The sequence below is a fragment of the Coturnix japonica genome, chromosome Z (genome assembly GCF_054131305.1).
Source record: "Coturnix japonica strain WE chromosome Z, WE-NBRP24, whole genome shotgun sequence".
Classification (NCBI taxonomy): domain Eukaryota; kingdom Metazoa; phylum Chordata; class Aves; order Galliformes; family Phasianidae; genus Coturnix; species Coturnix japonica.
The window spans coordinates 40,224,483-40,246,547 of record NC_140702.1 but is presented as its reverse complement, the minus strand read 5'-3'; the positions used below and the strand labels follow the sequence as shown (position 1 = coordinate 40,246,547).

Below are 22,065 nucleotides of genomic sequence, written 5' to 3'. Positions count from 1 at the left end.
TTCCTGCAGGAATTGCTGCTAAGAGAAACATGCAATTTGTGGACTTTAAATCAGAAAACAGGAAAAAGAACAGCTCAGAAAGCACTAATTAAGCAGTATGTGCAACCTTAGCTATGCCATTTGTGGAATTAGATAGTTTGTTAGCAAGGAGACTTTAACTGTAAAAGTGTGTAACTCATTATCACACTGAAAAGAAAAATCTCAAGACAATTTAAGCTGGTGTGTTTGAGCATGACATAAAGAAATGAATTCTGAACAGAGCAGGTGGCTGCAAGTGGGAAGTGAATGGAACTATTTTGGGGTTAGGAGTTACTTAGTTTTTGTGAGTACTGTTATTTTTGTTTAAGGCATGGGAACTGGGATTGATGTTAAGCATTAATACAGTCTTCAGCTGATCAGTTGCATAACCTTTAACCACTATCTGCGTCTGCTCAATCTCAAAACTATTTCAAATCAGTTGCCTAGAACATGAAATACAAGTTGGCTTTTCTGGTTATGTCCTTCACTGTGCAAACTTATTTGACAATATAAATATTCTTTACAAGCCTTCTCCCTGGATAAATAAATTGGTCTCTATCAATTATAAAATAACTAATACACACAAAATCTTGGGTCTCTCTTCTTCTGTCATCCAGCCCAAAGCACAGATGCTTGTAACCACCCCCAATTTCATTTTGTGATTAAAAAATTCCTCAGTTGACCATTTCCTCTACTGCTAACAGGGCAGTGTGAGGAGCTGGAATGCCCTTGGCTCTGTGCAGCATCACTCAGCCACAGCCAAGACACAGGTGTGTTATCATCATTATGCTCATCTTCAATCCATTACGCAGCACCATACAGCAGCTACTAGTAATAAAGCTAACTTTATCCAGCTGAAACCAGGACAGCAGTGACTGATGCCGACCCTTTCACAGTTGCACAGCCATGGGAAAATCAGAAGATATAATGACCATAATTATTTCAGAGTCACTACCAATTAATTAGTTCAGTCATCTTCTGTATGCGTCTGGATTCCCAAATGTACACAGGATTTCTACCTTGCAGCAAGCAGGCTTGCTTTTAGGTTGGAGTTTGGAGAGGACGACCACTCATACCACGTGGTTAATAGAGGCACCTTGGAATGTTCACGAATCTCTCCGCTCAGAAACTTTGCTTGGATATTTCACTCGTCTGTACTGTTCTATTGGTGTGATACTCCAGGTCTGTCTTTACTAGAATGTGGTAACTCCCTTGTTTAAACCCCTCTAATGTTGGCAAGCACGTATCTCTGAAACAGCCTGATCCCAGATAATCAATCATTAGATCAGTAACTACTTGAGATAATTGCTTTCCATCGGATATCAGCAACCCACTTCCACATAGTGCAGTGGATAAATCATTGCTGCAGTGCTGGAGTCCAGGCATATTACAGCTTCTAAATCTTTCCTACTATATCCTAGAATCCATCTATCCAGTGACTCCACTGAAGGCTGAAGAATGTATGTGATGCTGGCCAAGCACTGAGGTCCTTTGGGGGCACACAGCTAATGTTAGAACAGCTGTGAGCTACCTGTCTCACTTTCCAGCTTTTAGAAAGTAAAAAGCTTTACTTAAATTTCTTGAAAATAGAACAGTTAAAAAGCAAAAGGTAAAACTGAGCATCTTCTCTAACATCCCTGTTGAGAAGAAAACTAGAAATAAGTACCGATATTGTGAGAGATAAAGAATTCCTCCTGGAAACGTAGGGGAGCTTTTTTCCTTCTCCCTCAACTCAGCAGGTGTTCTGCCTTGGGAGGTGATGTGGCATGGAGGCACATTAAAAGTGATGTGGCTGCAGAGTCAAAGAGATGTCCTCCTCAAACAACAGAGCCAGAGGAGATACAGTTCTTTTGATTAGTAGCTACCTGTTACTCCAGTGATCTATTTCTCTTGCTCTGACAAGACAGCTGGTTAAATTCATCCCCTGAGAAATGAAGCATTCACAGATAATCCACGTAGGTGCCTATGCTGATTTTCTCCAGTGCTGACTGTGTGGTGGACAGAAGAAAGCAGCCCATTTGAAGGCTTAGATTTGTTTCTCTGTTGCATCTAATCCAAAACCTACAAAAATACAGCACTTTAGCACTGGCTGTGTGTGAATGACATACCAGGAACCAAGATTCTCAAAGGAAACAAGTCACTTTGCCTGCTTCGCCTTTTTGTCACAGCCTACTATTTCAGGAGCCACACTTACATCTCAAAAGGGCCTGTGAGTCACGAAAATCATTCTGAATCACAAAAAACAATCTTGCTTGTGCCATGTGTGAAAAGAAACATCTTAGCTGTGAGGGCTACCAGGCAGAATATAATCAGGTAGAAATGCGCATGTGAGATTTCCAAAGCTGAATTCCTGCACTCCCAATCAGAAGCCTGATGCTTGCTAATTGCAGCTGGAAGAGGAGACTGTAGTAAAAGTTGCTAATACCTGACCTACAATAAAAGAGATACCTCCTGAGTCCTCCCACTTGTAAAGAGACACAAGACAGAACACATCATTAAAAGGTTGGTCATATGTCCTTGCTCTTGCACACAGACCACTGAGCCCTGGAAAGGAGCTGCTGAGGATCCTGGATGTAGGAACCATCCTGGAAGTGGAAGAAGATCCTGGTGGTCAAAGAGATTTGCAGAGGCAAGCTCCAGGGATGCCCTGCACCATTAGCCAGCAGCTCCTTGAGGCAGACAGCTTCCAGCAGGAGCTGGTAAGGGTCTCTGACCAACCATCCCAGATTGTTGGTGACCACCCAGCTGGAGCTGGCTGGGCTTTGGGAACATAGTGCTGGGAAGTGAGGGAGGGAGGGAGGGAGTGTGTGAGGAGCCTTACTTCTATGGGTTCTGAAACAGACCCTGGCACTCAGATTCACTATGAGCTGTCATTTAACTTGCTTCACCTGTAGCAGCTTGACAGGTTACTCCATAGATATTTTGGTGGATTCTGAAAGCATTTCTGAGCTGACATTTAATAGTATGTGCCAGTTGATGCACACAAATCCTCTGTAGTAGAGATCCTGCTCCTCTTCCATACAAGTATCAAAAAGTGATGAAAACAAAAACAACAGTAACAGGGTCAAACTCAACCAATCATCCGAGTGTTTTTGTTGCTTTTTTGTGTTTTTGAATAAGAATTTTTTCCTGCAGTGAAATAATAAAATGCAAAAATAAAAAGCAAAATCTGTTTACAAAATATTGAAAATTCAGAAAAACATCTTCAGGTTGAATGTTTTAGCAAATGCATTTTATCAGATAAAACACAGTATGGCATACCATACACAGTCTGCTGTTGACCACCGTCTCATATTACAAACCAGACAGATATCTAAGCATACTATAAATGCAGAAGTACTTTGTGGTTTGTGCCTCCCACAATTCTTCAGATCCTTTTGGTTTGTTCTACATGGTTATTGCCAGCCATTTGGAAGAAAATGCAAAATCATCATTGTTATAGATCTTTAAAGAGAGGAAGGATGGGACTGTAGTAAATTACAGAGGATACAGTTCTCTGATTTGAACAGCTTAACTACCTTGTCTCAGAGAAATAGGCCGTACTTCAACATAAACAAACATACAGCGTTTGCTAAGGAAAAAGGAACATAGAGTGTATTCATTCAGCTGCTAATCATACCATAGGCTTGAGTGCGATCAATATTTGAGTGAATCTGACTTCCCAGTGCAGCAGCAGGAGCAAAATCACAAATATGATAGTTCCAGAAGTATAAATAGGAACATTACATAACCTCTGCATTTAGCATTAGCACGATTGCTTCTGGCATACTCTGTCCAGTTCTCAGTGTCCATGAAAGACAGTGAAATCAAAGATGATCCAGAAAAGAGCCATTAGAACATTAAAGGATTGGAAAACAAGCTAAAAAGTGAAAAGACAAAAAGCACTATCTATTTAGTTTGTCAAAGGAAGGTAAATGGATCTGCTTGATCACAATCTAAAAGCATGGTGTTCAATAGAGGTTTCTTCTAATCAGTATAAAAATATTGCTTGTCTGGGAATCCAAGGTACAAAAATTCAGACTACAAATAACATGTTTTATTTCTTTATTTTTGACATGAAATGTAATTAGCAGTAATAATAATTTGGCATATCCTACTATGGGTCATAATGAATTCTCCATTACTGGCAAATTATATATCAAAATCTTCTTAGAGATATACTCAAACATGCATAAGCTCAAGGTGCATACTATGTAGGCTGCTTCAAAAGTAATGCCTCCTAGTTACATCCATGGAAATGACAAAAGCTACAAAGAGTACACTAACGCTTCCTGATAAATTAGATTCTGAGATACAGAATAAATTTTTTAACATAGTCACCACCATGAGCTATGCGCTTTTGCCATCAGTGAGCAAGGGATCACATGCTGTGCTGTCAAAAATCTGCACAAGTGGAGGTGACCCCCTGTCCCTGTTGTCACTGCTCAAACACACCACTTGCTGCCTCACTGTGCTCACATCCACTGTTTGGTCTCCATAAAAGCTTAGCAAGTGTTAATGAATATCAATGAGTGTCATTTTTTCTGCATGGTGGAATTCAGTGTTACCTCTTTGCTTCATATGCACTTCCACATCAGACGCCATTGTGTCTGACTGCCGCTCTGCTGCCATCTTTCACATGGCAATGAAATGCAATGGAATACTGATGGGAAGGTTCAACTTCCACTGCCATACCACCAACTTCCACCTCTGGTGCTGTGAGCCAACATAATAAAATATTGTCTTAAGAGAAGCATTGTTTTAAGAGAAGCCTTTCTAGATGGATGGTCAGACAGTATTTCAGTCATACCTTCTTTACTCCTATAAATTTATCTGCATGTAATATGTGAAATTGTACAGTGTGAAATGTGTAGAAATGTCCAGTGTGAAAGAATATTATAATGCACAACACTGTAAGAACCTTAAGTATAGTGTGTTTCAACTTAAAATTTGAAATAAAAAGGGAATCTCTTAGTATTGCTAACATGAAAAGCTGAAAAACGTACTTTTAAGGAAAAATGGGAATTTTACTTAAAGTTTTATGGAAGTCTAAAGAAAACACTATATAAATCATAGAAAGCCTTTAATGCTGCAGACCAGCAAGCAAATTTGAAACCAAATCTCTAAGCAATAGAAAGACTGCATGATAAACAGGAGCTATGGGAAGATAGTACAACAAAGGTCTACAAAACATGATGAAAAAATAAAGAATGACAGAACAATATTTTGCTTAAAAGGAGTACTGATGCAGTGATTCTTATCACAGAGACATGGCTGCCATGACAGGTCACCACACTGTGTCATTTTGCTTTGTGGTGGTAAGCTGTATGTGTTTGTGCAGTCAGTATGGCTCCTCTACAGCTTTTGTGTTTCTAGCAGGACTGTTTAACCTCAGCACTGGTTTCACGAGAAACCTTCTGATATTTCTGTGAATTCTGTCAGAATTCCTTTCTGGTGGCATCAACAAGAGCACAGGGCGTATGACTGTGGTTCTCAGATAACAGCCTGGGATTCAGGAGAAATGGCACTATAAAATTATGAACAGTAGTTGGAAAAAAAAAAACAAACCACACACACAAAACCCAGTATCTCCAGAAGTAGGCAGATTCTCAACGACTTAAGGACCCTGACTCATGAGTGTGTCTCAAAGGGACAGAAATTTCATCTGATGCTCTTTGTTGCAGCCCTAGGCTTGCAAGATCACATTCTGACTACCAGCAACACAGTTCATGCTACTTGCTATCCCTGGGCATATCCAATGTCCCCACACCTAGCAGCTGATTCCGAGTTGAGTATGCCTGTACAGGGTAAGTAAAATCACATTTCTGTACTGCACATTGCCTGTTCATTACTAACAGAATCGTGCTGTACACATTTAGAGGTAAAGTTCCTGGAGGACCTTGTAGACATATTGCAAGTGAGGACCATTGTGTGATTTTCTGTATAGAATGTAATCATGGATTCCCTGACACAAAGAGGGAAACCCAGAAGTAGTGAACAGAATATTAACATGACTGTTAAGTATAGGCACAAGACAAATATGCATTAAAAAAAAAGAAAAATGTCTTAAGAAATGTGCATCTTCAGCACAGTAAATAACTAATGTGAACAGACTGACTAAGTCCTAATACGGCATACACTTGTAGTAGTTCTGCTTCACTGAGTCAGTGAGCATGGTAAAATAGAAGTCTTTCATACCAGTGAAAACCCAGAAGAAAACATAAGCAAAATGCACACATACACACACACACGCACATGAAATAAAGGACTAGAAAAATGGATACAGAAAAGATTAATGGCCTATTGGCATCTGTTCTTTTGCAGTCTTTGTTAACCATGCTTTGCAACATGGCGTGGTCCCAGCAGATGTTCTTGATTGCTACTTGATGTTATAGGTCTTCTTCGTACACAGCATCCTGAAAAAGTCTACAAGGGAAGATGTGAGGCTGTGAAACACTTGGCAGACAGTAATAAATTTTGTCCAGCATCTGAGTGATGTAAACTCCACATTTTCCCACTCGTTGCATATAATTGCTTTTTGGGAGGCAAAGGAGATCTTATCAACTTCTCAGTCTGAATGTGGGTAATAGGTGAATGGTTGGACTGGATGATCTTTTAGGCCTTTGTGATTCTGTGATTCTGTGGGTAAACAGAATGCACGTATTCATCTATGTAATAGCTATCATCAGTCTCTCTCTTTCTTTCTCCTCCCTTCCCCATTCCCTCTCCCTCTGCCTCTCTAAGAGGAACTGACAGGAAACTGGAGATGCAGTATACCTCAAATAAGAACATGATGCTTTAGAAATCCCCTCCTCTAAATGAACAAAAAAAAACCAAATACACTTTCAGACAACTGAGCACAGAAGAAAAATCCCTTTAATTTCCAAAGCTGGCAACCCATTAAACTATGCAACTGTAAGTGAATATATTTGCTTTTTCAGTTACCCACTCCACTATCACCACTGGAATTCAATGACTGAGTTTTTAGCTTTTATTTTTATATTCCCATGGTATATCTCTATTTGTTTTACTTTTCGGGGTGGACAAAGTGATGAAATAACAGCACGGTGGTATTGTTTTCATATCTCTAGTAGACTTCCTCCAATCTGATCAGAAAATCTTTTTGGAATTATTTTACTTCTTAACTAGTATGTATGAAGGGGTCTTTCGTACAGTTTAGAAATGCAGCTACTGGTCAACATATTGCAATAATTCAGCAGTTTTACAGGATTATGCTTGGGCGCATATGTTATTTTTTACATTTCTAAGTTAGACTACTCAATTTTGTTCACAGATCGCAAAACACTCCATCATAAACTGGAGTTGGAGAACTAAGTTCCTCAGGATCATCAGTCACCACTGTCAGGCAAGGTTAGAGACAGAAGTCATTTGCTCTTTTTCAAGTAGGAGAGACATTCTTGTGTGGGCAGCGTAAAGAGAATGCCAGTAAGAACTGCTCATTTCAATTCCTTGTGACAATTTATTTTTGTCTATGTCTTAAGGGTTTTATCTTTTGCTAGTAATGTGAAGTCAGATAAAAGTTGCATCACTGGCATAACCTTGAAGTGCATTATTTGGCTCTTTGGATTTTGAGCATGAAAATGAGACTAGCAAGTAAAACAGTTAATTACAGTGGTTTATGATAATGTCTAAATTGACTAATTCTGTTCTCTCTATTATATTTGTTTCATTTACCAGATAATGGTATTCCCCAGGCAGAATTTTCCAGGTGAAAGGGCTCTGTCAACTACACCTAATCTTGTTCCAGTTTATTCCCAACAAGCCTCCATTACAGTAGCAGATATCTAAGTTCTGTTCAATTCCTTCTTAACACAATCAGAAGTAAAGTCTAACAAGGCTATTAACGCATGCTGTCCATCTTGTGCAAATGGAAAACATATTTGCAAACAAAATCTTCTGGCAAGTTTTACTCACTGATGCTTGTAATTCTAGTATATGCTGAGCTTTTCTGATGCACAAAAATTTTACTCACAGTTACATAGTATTTCTGGCTTTCTTATTAATTAAGTAATTAAGTGAAGTGCCTTTCACTTAATTACTACAATTCTTTGTAGGAACAAGCCTTTGTAAAAAATCAGAAAATCTTTAACAGTGTTAGGACAAATACAGTCAATCTGAACTTCAAGTATATAGACATAGATCACTCCGAAAGTAATGCCTCCTATTTATTTCCATGGAAACTACAACAGACATAAAGAGCACAATAACAGCATTTGATAGAGCATACTCTCAGTTGAAAAACACCACCACATGGTTCACAGCCACCATATGCATTCCATAGCTAGCAATGAACACAAGCCAGTGTGCTGTGTTCATAAAAATCATCACAGCCATACCACCAACATCTGCCTCTGATATCATGGGCCATTATAGTAAAACATGAGGCATTACTTTCAGAGCAGCCTTCGTGTATCAAAAGACAAGGCAAGTATGATCTTTAAATTTTAGTCATGGGATACTTTATGACAGTATTGTGTCAGCGCTGGACTCTTTTGGAGGTGTAAGACATCATAAAGTAGCTACAGCTTCCTTGCAGATGTCTTCCCAAGCCCATTCAGACTTGAGGACCCAAGGCTGAGAGCTCTGCCCAGGACCCACATGGTGGGCAATGGACAGGACCTTATACATAAGATCACCTGCTCTTACTCTTCTTGAGTGGGGTGATTTTCAGTTTTAGGCAGATTCAGAAAAGTAAGGAATTGCTAATGGATGTTGATTACATAAATGTTTCAGGGAACACAAAGTGTTTGAAATGGCAGTACTAGGTTAACCTCAGCTTCCAGGTTTAATGCTGCACATATCTGAGAGCAGATGTTTGTCATGCTTCACTTCTTTCTTTTTTTTGAACAGCTCTAAGTATCTGCTGCACACTCAGCGCTTTAATTTTTGGACAAAAGTCATTCAATAGCAGATAAATCAATTATATTTTGTTGTGCCATTGACTTAGTTGCTATGTTACAAATTATACATGGGGTACATTTTGACAATCACATGAAATAAGAACAAGCACTTCTGTATCAGAACAATAATTATTGTGCCCTTAATGCTCATGCTTTGAAAGCATTTATAGCAGTGGAGTCCTAAAGACAGAAGCTTTTGTTTGGTGACATGTACCCAATTAACTATTTTCTGAAAGCAGAAGGAAAAACAAATTCCATTTGCTCACATTTCTCAGATATCTAGGATCACCTTACGTGCCCCAAAACTTTGAAACAAGCTGCTGAAATCTGGCCTTGCACAGTTCACCAAGTGAAACAAAAGTTCAGAAAGTATAAATTTTAATGGGAATAAAGGTGAAATTGGTCTTTGTGCTCCTAGATGAACACTGACTGAATATCTTACAAATTCTCAGCTTAAGGACTCTGATGAATTTCCAAAGTTGGCTAGAAGACAGTGATTCAAGACGGCATCTGAGAAGGTTCTGAATTGTGAGACAGACAATTTAACAGCACTAGATCAAAGTACAGTGACTATGCACTTTAACGCAAATATGTTAAACCAGGCATGATGATTTCAAACAGCTTTTAAAGCTAAGCTTTATTTTAAAATGATTCTTAAGCAAAGTATTTCATTATTTTTAGAAAGCTAAGTGTTCTCACTCTAGACCCGTAACCATTTCACAAAGTAAATAAAGATCTTTCAGCTTTATTAGTAACAATCACACCACAGCATTCAACTTCTATCACAGCAGGTAGTGCCTAGCCGAGTGTATCCCACCAAACACACTCCAGCTTAACCATCTAACAGTATTTTGGAAGGATGGTTCAGTATTCGATGGCTGGCCAAGTCTTCAGTCTTCCACCTGCCCTCATAAGGGTCTTGTAGGTTTTCTCATGCTGCAGCTGAAAAAAGCAGAAGAGCCCACTACTTCTTTTAACCGCCAAACTATTTCATAGGATTTAAAACATGCTTATGTAAAAAAATCCTTTGTTATTGCCTCTTCTCCCTAGATATACAAAAGGAACAGACTGTTTTCTGATTTCTTCTCCTGCATTAAGGCTGAATTAAACCTCACTGAAGCTGCTTTGTGCACCCATTGTGTAGTACCTGGAGGTAACCTGTGAGGTGCTGAACAGGAAACTATGGCTGAAGCAGTCTCAAAAGCTCAGGAGCAGCACACATCCCCATCAGAGGCAAATGTGTGCTTCCCAGGAACACTGAATTAGTACATGGATGGAGTTCAGCTGAGCATTGCTTTGGACAGCAGTGTGCCCATGCCTGCCAGCTGAGAGCTCAGGCTGTGTAGTGAAGAACCACGTATAGCTCAGTGCCAGTCAAATAAAGCACATGAGTCCCAAGGGCAGCTTGGCCTCAATGGGCTTTGGAAAACGGGGTGAGCAGTGTCCATAAAAAGAGGTAGGTTGAATCAAGCAGTGGCCATTGCTGGTAAAAGTTTTCACTCTGCAGGAGTGAAAACGTTTCACTCATTCACAGGAGGAGCAGCAAGCTCACTTCTGCAGGGCTCAGTCTCTGTTTATCCCATTGCTCAGCTTTTCTCCTTTTACCTTTTGGCTCTCAGTGTCAAGAACAGTGTACTGCTCACTTATTGTCCTTCATAAAACAAAAGGCAATTTTTTCCTCTTGGTGGCTCAGCTTGGAACACAGATGGGTTGAGCTGCAGCCTTAACAAACCCAGGAGTATCACCCTGAGAAACATCATTGCAAGAGGGATTTTCATGTTCTAATTTAAAGGAGTTCTTATGTTTCTTCTCTTTCCTTTTTCTTTTCCATGTATTACTCCACTGCTGAAGGAAAAATGAAGTACTATAGTCTTGAAAGCAAACAGAATTGCATGAAAGATTATCACTCCAATTTCCTTCGAAAACTACACTAACTAGTTTTGTTTTGTTTTGCAAGCCTATCTGGTCAAAGAGCTTAGAAATACAATGAAAAGCTGCCTAGTGTCTTAAAAAGCCATTTTCTCTCTCTGGCATCTTCTTTAAAGGCAAGACCTCTCACAAGATGTTAACAATGTCAGAATGTAAGTCCATTTTATTTAGGACAGTCCTTACGGCTTGCTGACAGTAAAGTCAAGGAGGGTTTTTATCTGGCTTCAGTACACTCACATGGTTTTAAACTTGCTTATTGGTAACCTAAAAGATTCTTGCTCAAAAGAAGACAAGATAAATGCTGATGATATGCCCATAGCAGACCAAAATTAAATTAATCCTGTGCTTTTCCCTTTTTCTCTTTCCACCATTGATCTGGAGAGCTTGCAGAAAAGATAACCTCTGCTGTGAGTTTGTACACTGTCAGCACAGAGGGAAGGGTAAAGGTCCTTAATGGCAAACTTTGCATTGCAGCTTTGACATGAATAGTGCCAGCACCCGGGTGCCAAGTTCATTCATTACCTGGCTGCCTGATTGTGCAGGGTGACTTCTGACAGGAGTTCAGAGAATGCTCATGGCCTTAACTATGCTTGCAACACTGTGGCACCATGAAGCCTTATCCTAGTATTTTCACTAGTGGTGCTCATAGCATATAGCATCATAGGATCATAGCACTGAGGGAGGGAAATGGATCCTTAAAGGCCATCTAGTCCAACTGCCCTGCAACAAACAGGGACACCTACAACTCAGTCAGGTCCCTAAGAGCCTTGTCCAGCCTGACCTTCAGTCTCCAGAGACAGGGCAGCCACCACACCTCTGAGCAGGATGTTCCAGTGCTTCACCATCCTTATTCTGAAAAACATTTTCTTTATAATCAGTTTAAATCACCCCTCTTTTAGTTTGACATAAACATAAACATATATTTGTATTGTTTTTCAACTTAGGTTGTGGTCCTGAAAGTGTAGTTCTCTGGGTTCACAGCATCGATTCACCTCTACTTTTTGCTTCTCTGTAGCCTTTTTCACACACACTGAAGGCCACCTCCATTGATTGAACAAGGCATCTGGCTGCTGCTTGGCAGCTCAGGCACCTGGACTGGCATCTATTTCCTGCTACCAACAAGCAGCGCAGGATCTAAGGACAGGAGATACAGTCAGTGAGAGATTTATCGCTGATAACTGGGTACAGAATGAAGTGGTAAGCGCCATGAAGTGATACTAAAGATACATATCTAATGATTGCCATGGTTAAAATCGGGTCAATTCCTTCGAAAACGTCCAACAGATTTGCCAGCGACCCGGGCTCAGTGCAACAGGTGCCAGCTGGACCGGGAGACGCTGCCGACGAAACTTCGGGAAGCGACCTCAGCCTCCCCCGCACTCCACGACCAAGCGGCACGGTCGGACCGAGGCTGGGAGCGGGGCGGGGGCCGCCGAAACCCCACCCCGCGGGGCAAGTCACCAGGGGGTGGGGAGATGGTGACAGCTCCAGGAAGCCACGCTCGGCAGCGGCAGACAGCGGGAAGCAGCTGGCCGCAGCAGCACTCCTACCAGCGCAGCCGTCCCCGCTATGGGCTCCCCGCAGCGCCCTCCGCTCGCCCATGTCTTCAGGGGCACCTTCGTGCACTCCCGGCCCGACGCGCCCATGGAGATCCTGCACGGCCGCCTGCTGGGGGTTGACGACGGCGGCACGGTGAGAGACGCGGGGCCGCGGGGCGATGCGGGAACCTACGCCGTACGGAGGCGGTCGGGAAACGGGGACCTGTCCGATCGAAGCGGGTGGGGTGGGACCTCGGGGAAGAGATCGGAGTCTGGGGGCAGCCGGAGGGGACGGAGCAGCGTGTCCGCGGGGAGCTCCAGCCTGCTGTGGGGCGACGTATGTTCCCAGAGCACCTGGAGCGCGGCTGTGCTCGGCTGGTCTCCGTTTTCCTTCTGTCTTACAGGTGAATTTGTCATTCTCCGTGTCAGAACAGTAAGAATGGGTGTGGATAGTTGCCGAGTCCCCCCTGTACAGAGTGGTCTTTTTCTTCTTGTTACAAGAAAAAGCATGGAATGTGCCCTTAAAAAGTTTGGAGAACGGTACCGCTGGGCACGTTAATGGCACAAACTGAATCTAAAACGAATGTAAAACTGATAGCACAGGGCCGGTCCTGGCAGGAAGCTCAGCCATGTCACTGGTTGAGACTCAGCTTCACGGTGCGTAGGCAGAGCAGCAATTTCGCCTAGACTTAGCAATGCATGTAGCAACCGTAGGTATAAGGAGAAAAGTCATTTTCTTTTCTTCTGATGACTGTACAATTGCATCAGGCTTTGGTAATGTTTGAAATACATTGAAAATACACAGTTAGTTCCTGCAGTTCACCATCCTTCACCATCCACACAGGTCCATGAAGATCTCCTTCAGGTCAGTTCTCCTACAGCTATTCTGAGTCTGGCACAGTGTATAGCAGAGTCCCTGAAAAGCTGGATAGGAGGTGAATAAAAAGATAGAAAGTTATGTATTGAGAGATGTCAACTAAAAGCAATAGAGCCGAATGAATAAACGTTTTGGTTTGTGTACCTTGGGCGCAGGAAGTGGAAACTTCTGTCTCTCATCTTCCTCTCTTAGTGCTAATTCTTGGTAAATGTCACTATGTTGTGTTCTAAGCAAATTATTGCTTTCCAAGGATTTTCTTGAAAAACACACACTGTATCTGTACCATGCTCTATCTATTGATTTCTGCCTCAGGAGAGTTGCTCTCCTCCTCTGGAGGTATTCAAGACCCACCTGGGTATCTACCTGTGTGGCTTGCTGTAGGAGGCTGCTTTGCAGGGGGGTCTGGACTCAATGATCTCTGGAGTTCCCTTCCAACTCCTACAGTTCAGTGATTCTATGATTCTGTTTCTCTCTCCCCCTTCTCTTGGTGAACAAGGATGCACTGGATGTGTTTGCCATGCATAAGTTGATGCATTCCCACGCTGTTTAAGAAAAAAATCTGGTAAAACACTATTGTCCAAAAGGAAAACTTTAACCAGAATAGATTGATAAGGACTTTCATAATCTTTTCTGTTTGGGAATTCGTGACATTTTACAATTCCAGGGTCTAGCACAGTGCGGTTTGTTACCATTTAGCCTGTTATCATAATTTTGCTACATGGAGAACTTCCCCTGTAATCACTGAATATGTGCTTCTATGAGAAGGACATGGTAGTTCAAAGATTTTTACCTCTATTGTCAAGATATACACCAATACAATTTTGCTATTGCTTCCAAAGAATTAAGCTTAACTAGGTTTAAATAAGCTTAACTTTTGCCTCACGTTGCTGATTCCATCATGCAAAGTTGATCTCAGGAGAGCTGAACGGCTTTTGTGGTTAGCCAGGTGCTGTTCTCACAGCCGCAGGAGTGCACAGCCAGGACACAGAGTGCTGCCTGGTCCCGTGCTGCATGCTGAAACACAGCTGTAGAGCCACAGATGGGGTGTCAGCTCTCTTTGCTTTGCCTTCAGATGAAAAGGGAGCTTTAATAAAGAAAGCACTGCCTTCAGGAATGCACACCCAAATTATCGTAAGTTAACAAAGTAAGTCTATGTTTAGAGTGGTTTGCAGAGCAGCACAATGCTCTTGAGGAGTTGCCAATAGAAAGGGTAACATTTGTCAAGGTAAGGAAAATAAAGCCAGCTGCAGACTGGGTTGTTGTTGAAATGCTGGTGTGAATAATATAGCTGAGTAAAATATTAAGAAAGTAGAACAAGTATCAAGATAAAAGCTTCCTTTGAATGACTAGGAGAAAATGTAATGGAGTAAGTGTTGATATTGTCAAGTAATGACAATTTGGCTTATACCAGCTGTGATAGCAGGCGTCATGTGTTAGCTGACAGGGGAGGAAGGTATCAAGTCAAAAACTGGTATGTGGGGTTCATTGATTCATCCTTCTCAGCAGTTTGGGCTGTTGAGTTTTTGAGCAGTGTAGTTTGATAAGCAATGCTGTCTCTCATCTAACCCTGTATTTCAGTTTTGAGAATTAAATAAGCAATAGACATCATATCTGTAATGATCAAACTGTTGAAGATGGTAGCCTCATTAAACAGTGCTGACAGCAGCTCAGTGAGGCCAAGAATGGGACAGCATAATGGTAGGAGGCAGGAAACAGCTGTGTTAGTGCCAGCAGCTGACCACTGTGGGCACAGAGTGAGATGTGAAGGATGTGGGAGGGAGAGAAGAAAGGACTTGTTGCTCATGTTCAACTCAATGTCATAATTGAAACAAATACAGATACTGCTGCTGGATCCAGAGGGAGGAAAAGATAAAAAAAAAAGAAAAAAAAAAGAAAAAAAAAGCATGTTTCATAGGGCAATCTAACTCACGTTCTATCTTCTTTCTCACACTATAGTGCTTGGTGGCACTCAGGGTTTACTGTATCAGGGTTAATATATAATTAACTGGGCCATCTATGTGCTCATGTTGTCTGAGGCTTTGGACATCTCCTGAGATTAAGAAAAGGGGCTGATGATGACCACTCAGCTCATCATCTTCTGATCCTTTAGATGTATCACATGGATGGCACATAATAGTTGATTAGCAGCTGTTGGCAGCTGGTAGTAGCTGTTGATCTACCTGATTTTTGTGATAATATCTTTCTTAATTGCTGGTTACTGTCCTTGTGTTCTGTATTTACAAGAGGAAATTCATAGCCTTACCAGTGTACTTTTCTGATTCTGTAGTTATCTTGGCGCAGAATTTCTTTTTGACTTCACAGTGATGGGTGTAGAACTAGTTAAAAGGTTTGGTTCCCAGTGAATCATGGCAGCTGTATTGAATGTACAAGCAAATATTCCGGATAATAGGCAAGTCTCGGTTTGCAGAGACTTTAAGCAACTCACTGCTAGAAAGACGGCCAAAACAAAGGCCTCATGAAGCAGTGGAGAATGTCTTGTGCAAAACTGAGCAGTTCTATTGGGAAGTTTGTTTGAAAAAGAGTACAGATGCCCCGCTTATTCATCCACAGCTGTATTTGGCAGTAATAGACAAAGTGCGAGGGTTAGTGCTGGTTTTACTTGTCCGTTCCCTTCAAAATTATTTTTTTATTTCTTCCACAATTTGTGTGTTTTATTTATCTGCGCTGTATGTAATAGTCACTTTTCCATGGCAACGCCTGTTTCCAGCATTTGCCATTTCTTTTTCTTTTCTTTCTTTCTTTTTTTTTTTTTTTTTTTGGTTTAGCAGCTCTAACATTAGTCATTCTGAATCCATTTTTACTTCAGCATCTGAGTGACATTTTCTTTATTGCTCATCAGAAATTTTGGTAGGTCTGTTTTCTGATCCCTCAGCAGATAGAGCAATGGAACGGGCTGAAGGGTTTGAGCATCCTTCTTGAGAAGGAAAGAGACACTGCTTCTTGTGAACCTGTAATGGACTATAACCTTACAGTTATTTCTGGTATGATATTTACTGGTACCATATGATATTAATAGCTTTTTTTCTGCCTAAAAGAGTAAAACCTGCTCTTTAGACAAGGTAAAAAATACAACACAAAAAACCTATATGTGTCCTAAAAGATCAGTCTTGAGCTTCTGAGAAAAAAGCTCTTACTTACACCATGGGACCCAGGTGACTATGTGTTATTTTTAGGCAGAAATTGTGGTTTGGCAAAAATTTATAGGCTCTGAAAGCCCAGAATATACTGTCTTTGGTTGGAGGAGGCAGTGGGTTCTTCTGCTCATCCAGTGCCATGGAAACCTGGATCCTGCCTGGAGCTTGTTGCAGCAATCTCAGTGCCTGGGCTCCTGCTCCTTGTTTCTTGCAAAGTTGTTGAGCCTAGCGTTGTCAGATGAGAGAACTGAAAAACTGAGAATTCAGCCTGCAAGAGTCATGTTTTAGATTAAAATACCATGGAATCTGAAAATAGAACTAAAGTGTGCTAAATCTCTTAGTTGGCAGCAGAAATGCACCAGCAGTGGAGCTAATGTCCTCTGGGAGCAGAACAGGAATGAGTAACTTGAGACTGTAGGGTTAAGTCTTTTTGGTTTATTTTTTGGTTTATTTTTATTTTTATGATTATTATTAATAATAATCATAAAATACCCTAGGCGTATTTTAAATCCGTTCTGTAAAACTAAGAGATTATTTGATTATTATATTTTTTCCTTTAGTTTCTTTCACCTTGCTGTGGTCTTAGAAAATAAAATAAACGACATTGAAGGTATGAGCAGAAAGTTAGGAAGTACTTAGTTCAGTGCTAAGTCTTGGACAGAGTAGTTAATTTTGACCCCTCCACTATAATTACCTTCCAGTAGGGGTGTCACCTACTTCCATAACTATTGAGTGTACTGCTGGCAGCATGGTAGTTTAAAGGAGTAATACATGTTACAGGTACAAGTACAATTCTACTCGTGTATTACTTCTGAATGAATTCATTTTTTTTCTTACATGTTAGAAACAACTGACGAGGGTTGTTCATTTATTGTGGATAGTTAGCTGGAAATCACAGCTGGCAGTTGGGCAAGTATTTCAATGCAAATTTATCAATTTGTGTAAAATGTGTGTAAAATCCATTGTAAGATATGATGTCCTTTGCCACCATTTAAAGATAATGTGGGAATTCTACTTATATGACTATTTTTGCCTTCCTTTCAGATTGTGTTTCTGGAGCAAGCTGATCAGCAGGAGCAACTGGCCAAGAAGTGGGGATTCAAAGCATCTGACATAAGAGAATTGACTCATCAGTATGTGTTTTGTTCAGATCAACTGCACCAAATGCATTTCACTCTCTAAGCAAAGTAGTGTAGGTTCATGTGAATAGCTTTAGGCAGGGAACATGTTAAATCCTGTCTCAAGGGCAAAGATCTCTTTCAGTTCTGTTGCAGTTTGTAGTCAGTGGGCTGCCTACATCCCGTGTGAGGCCTGGAGTACGAGCCTCTACTTGTGTGTATTTTGCATTCCCCAGTTTGAGATTGCAGCCATTCATTGCAGTGAATTCTGCTGGCAGACTTGTACTGCACAGACCAAAGTGCCATATTTAGTTCTTATGCATGAGTTCCTATGCCTCTTTGGCTCATACAACAGTATCAGACAATGATCACCCTTCAGATGGTTGTCTTTTTTCACATTTGTTTTCTGAGCAGGGGGCTGTGCCTTGCTAGCCAGCTTGAAACTCTAAACATGATAAATGTAGATAGCCGTGGCATTTCAGATACAAAACTAAATTGCTTGAGCTTTGACACACTTCCTTTTAAAAACTAATAAAATTAGAGGATTAGAACTTCTAAAAGGAGATCCTCGTATTTCTCATTGTATTGCAGCATGAGTTTTGTTGTTGTTTGTCCAATGAAATTCCTCACCTTCCTAGTAAGTTTTGGATTGTAACCACCATGCTTTACTGTAGCACAGCTGTAAACAAGGCATGGCTTAAGGACTAGAACTGCAGGGTAGCTTTAGAATTCAGTTGTTGAAAAATCTGTATGCCTTGTTGGAACACTAATCATACAGAATATATGAGTCATCAGATGTTTTCCTCACTTGAAATAGCCTGGGGAAAATGGAAGGTGCTGGGAATATGGATCGGACTAAGAAAGATCTTTCAGCATTTCCAGTATACAGGGAAACAGAAAGAAAGGAAATTATAAAGAGACAAAATCACTGTTCATTCAGTAGCCAGGGAGAAGGAAGGAAGGCTGGGAGCAATGTTATCCTCTATGGAGTTCCAGCACCAAACAAAATAATTATAGCAACCTCCTAATGATATTGCTATATTCATCCCTGTTATCTTGTGAGTATTGCATGGCAACAAACTGTATTACACTTTCATTGTAAAGACGCCTTTCCTGTCAAGATACTGAAGAGATATTTTTTTCAGATGCATCTTTATTTGTATTGGTAGATAAACCGTCTATTCTTTCATTGAACCTTGAAATTCCTAGGCTGAGTAGATGCATAGATACAGATACATACACTGCGGGAAAACTGGGATGCATGCAGTTCACATTTTAGTAAATGAGTCTTTATAAATATATCTATATTAGGAAGCAAGAGTGTATTTTCTTTAAGTGAAGTAACGTTAGTTGTTGTGAAGCCAGTTAGCTTTTACTTCTTATTATTTACTCTGGGTAAATATTAAACACAAATAGATTTGTTGTGCTCTTAACATTAATATCTAACTCCAGATTGCTTTTCTGTCAGGTAGCTGTCTGTTATTCTGTATAAAAGATAGTCAGCTTGGAGCTTGGGTAAGGCTGTAGAAGGAGTGGATATGCTGATGCTGAAAGAGTAAGGTTAATTTCTACTTGTGTCTTACTCCTGAAGCTTCTGCTTAAGCATACTGCTTAAGGCAGAACTACTTACCTTGAAAAAAACTGTGGACTTTTTTTACTATTTGAGTTTTCTTTTCTATTCCCAGTGAATTCTTTATGCCAGGACTGGTTGATACCCACATTCATGCTCCTCAGTACTTATTTGCTGGTACAAGAGTAGATCTACCTCTTTTGCAGTGGTTAACTACTTACACATTCCCAACAGAGGCGAAATACAAAGAAAGTGATTTTGCAGAAGAAGTGTACACCAGAGTTGTTGTAAGTATTGCAAATGGTTGTACGTATTGACCACATTTCTATTTTAAAATACATGCAAGTGTTCAGAAGGTCAGCAGAGCTAAGATAGCGCTTTTTGATGTCATGAAAATCAGATAAAACTGACAACACACCCACTGTTGTAACAGCCAGCCAAGTTTGTTTCCTACAACTTCCAGTCTTGTTCTGACAGTTAATTTAATCACATGATAGATTAACAAACATCTTTTCTTATATCTGAGTATAGTGACATGTACTGAAGAGTACTTTCAGTGTACGTTTAGAAGTAGTCAGACATAGTAAAAAAAACCAAAACCATTCAGAGATTGATTCTTTTTATGTGCACACCCTCTGTTTGATGAACATATACTGTGCAAAGTTTTGGTGAGGAAAGAGACGAGTTTCACTGACAGCAAAATGGGTGTTTTGGAGCAACTGAGAAAGAAAGTTCTACAGGTTAAATTTCTGCAGCAGGAATACCTTTCACTGCTGCTGAAGTCTGTTGATGGTATTGTGGCACAAAGGAAGAGACTGTGTTTGAGCTGTGCTGGTTCTGAGCAACAAAGAAGCTGAACTTCTGAACAATAAGCAGAGATGTCATCTTGCAGGGTACTGATTCTGTGATATAACTTAGAAGTATCCTTTAGTATTTTAGGCTGAAAAACCTTCACAAGATTAAATGACTTGACCAATGTAAGCTGCCTTGCATTTGTATTATTCTATGAAACCATGCTGTCAAAACAATAATATAGTGAATCTGAAATACACAAATCTCTAAAAAATGACTTTATGTCATCTTACCCTAATAATAGCAACTAAGAGAAGCTTGGTCATAAAATTTAGCAGCAAGCACAGATGTCTTCAGGTATGTAGAACGTGGAGGTGATCTCACCTTCCAGCTGTGTATGTCAGCAAACTGTTATGGTCTCCATCAGTTCAGATGGAGTGACATCAGCATAGATCAAGTGCTCACTGTGCAACATATTTAATAACACCACCTGGAAAAGAATTGCCAGAGAGAGCTCAGAGTTAGCTGAAGAAGCATCAGCACAACAGTTAGACTTGTCTTTTTTGTATCAAGGTAGATAGGGCAATGTCAGGAAAGTGTTTTTATGCCCAAATGCTGCAGAATATTTGCAGGTCTGCAGAGCTTCATGGCCAAGTGTCAGAAAGGTATCCAGCTGTATACATAGATAATACTTCCAGAATTGTCTTTAATGTCCCTTTGTTGACAAAACAAAGCTACAGAACCAATAGTTTCCTATCCAAATTGGAGAGTATAAAAAGACTCAAGGCATAAAGGTACCCTGAGAACCACCTTCTCAGTGATTCTCTGTAGTCTTAAGTTGGAAGACAGAATGAATATACTACTTCTCAAGTAACTTTGACATAATTGTTATAGGTTAGTAAAACACCCCCCAAATCTTCAGATGTGGTCTTGGAAGAGGCATTTGAATGAGTGAAGTTCTGTTATAAATCAGTAACACAGCATTATTTTGAATTTTTCATGCAGAGCTGAGAGAAGGAGGAACAGGACAGAATGCACTGGAGGTGGAAAAGCATGGTCAAAGATATGGGAAAATAGGATGAGAGGATAAAAATAGTTGGTCTGTTTAGCTTATAAAGGCAGCAAGTAAAGAATAAGACAAAAGTCCATAAAGAGTAACTGGCCTAAGTAAGATATACTGGAAGTTATACTGTCCAAGTGCTAAATTTGAAAATGTAATTTCTTTAAGTTTGTAATGATGTGGAACTTCCGCATGAGCTGAGACCAAAGGTTAACAAGAGTGATGGGTGACTAAACTAATGAATTTGAAAAAATTTTGAAAATTATCCCCTCTTGTTATAATGTAAAGATTGTGACATTTCTTTTAAAGGACTCTGATCGTGCTTTGGTAGTATTTTATGGTAGTATTCAATTGCTAGAAATAGCCCTAAGCCTACAGGAATCAGATATGTGTCTTTGTACTTCTGGAGCTGTAATTAAAACATGGTGAAAATTTAAAGAAAAAACAATATTCTGTTTACAATAATCGCTATACTCTGTAAAGCACATGAACTGAGTGAAGTTGGCTGGATTGTAGCTGGAAAATCCTCTGATGCCTCAAATTTTGGAAAAGCCAATTCTCCCTGCTGATATTTTCAGAAAATAAATAAATAAATATATGGTTTTAGTCTTCACTTGACAATGATTTTAGGAATCCATAAACACAGAATCTGGGATTTCAAAAGCTGAGGAAGCAACTCTAGCCATTCTTAAAATATGCATTGCATGGAGAGTCCCACCTTTTATCTTCTTTAAGAAAGAATTCTCAAATTACATTGTAGCCAGAATCCAATTTAACCCTTTACTGTGGATAGGAAGTCAATACACCATCCATTAGTCCCCAAATCAAATGAAGTTATGAATGACCTCATGACTTAACGTAACTTTAAATGAGCCTTCATCTGCTGTTATGTCCTCCAAAAGTAATATGAACAGGAATCAGCCACCCTCTTCTTTCAAACTGTGTAATTACATAAATAATTAAATTTCTCTCTGAGCTGTTCTCAGCTTACTTTTACCCTGGAGTTTGTTACTTTGGGTTCAGGGATAATGAGGGATTTGTGTACCTGACAATTTATTACGCCATACAAAGGTGCCAAAATGAAAACCACTACTTTATTCCCAGAGTC

The 22,065-nt window shown here is 40.2% G+C and overlaps 1 protein-coding gene across 2 annotated transcripts in view; it reads left to right on the top strand.

Moving 5' to 3' along the window:
- Positions 1–12,356: 12,356 nt before the first annotated feature.
- Positions 12,357–22,065, top strand: part of GDA (guanine deaminase) — a 31,432-nt gene continuing 21,723 nt past the window's right edge. Inside the window, exons 1-3 of one of the 2 annotated variants that reach the window (XM_015849128.3) lie at positions 12,357–12,539; positions 17,462–17,550; positions 19,221–19,392. In XM_015849128.3, the coding sequence (XP_015704614.2) occupies positions 12,417–12,539; positions 17,462–17,550; positions 19,221–19,392 (384 nt within the window). In that variant the 5' untranslated portion in view covers positions 12,357–12,416. The other variant, XM_032441247.2, reaches the window with a different exon arrangement.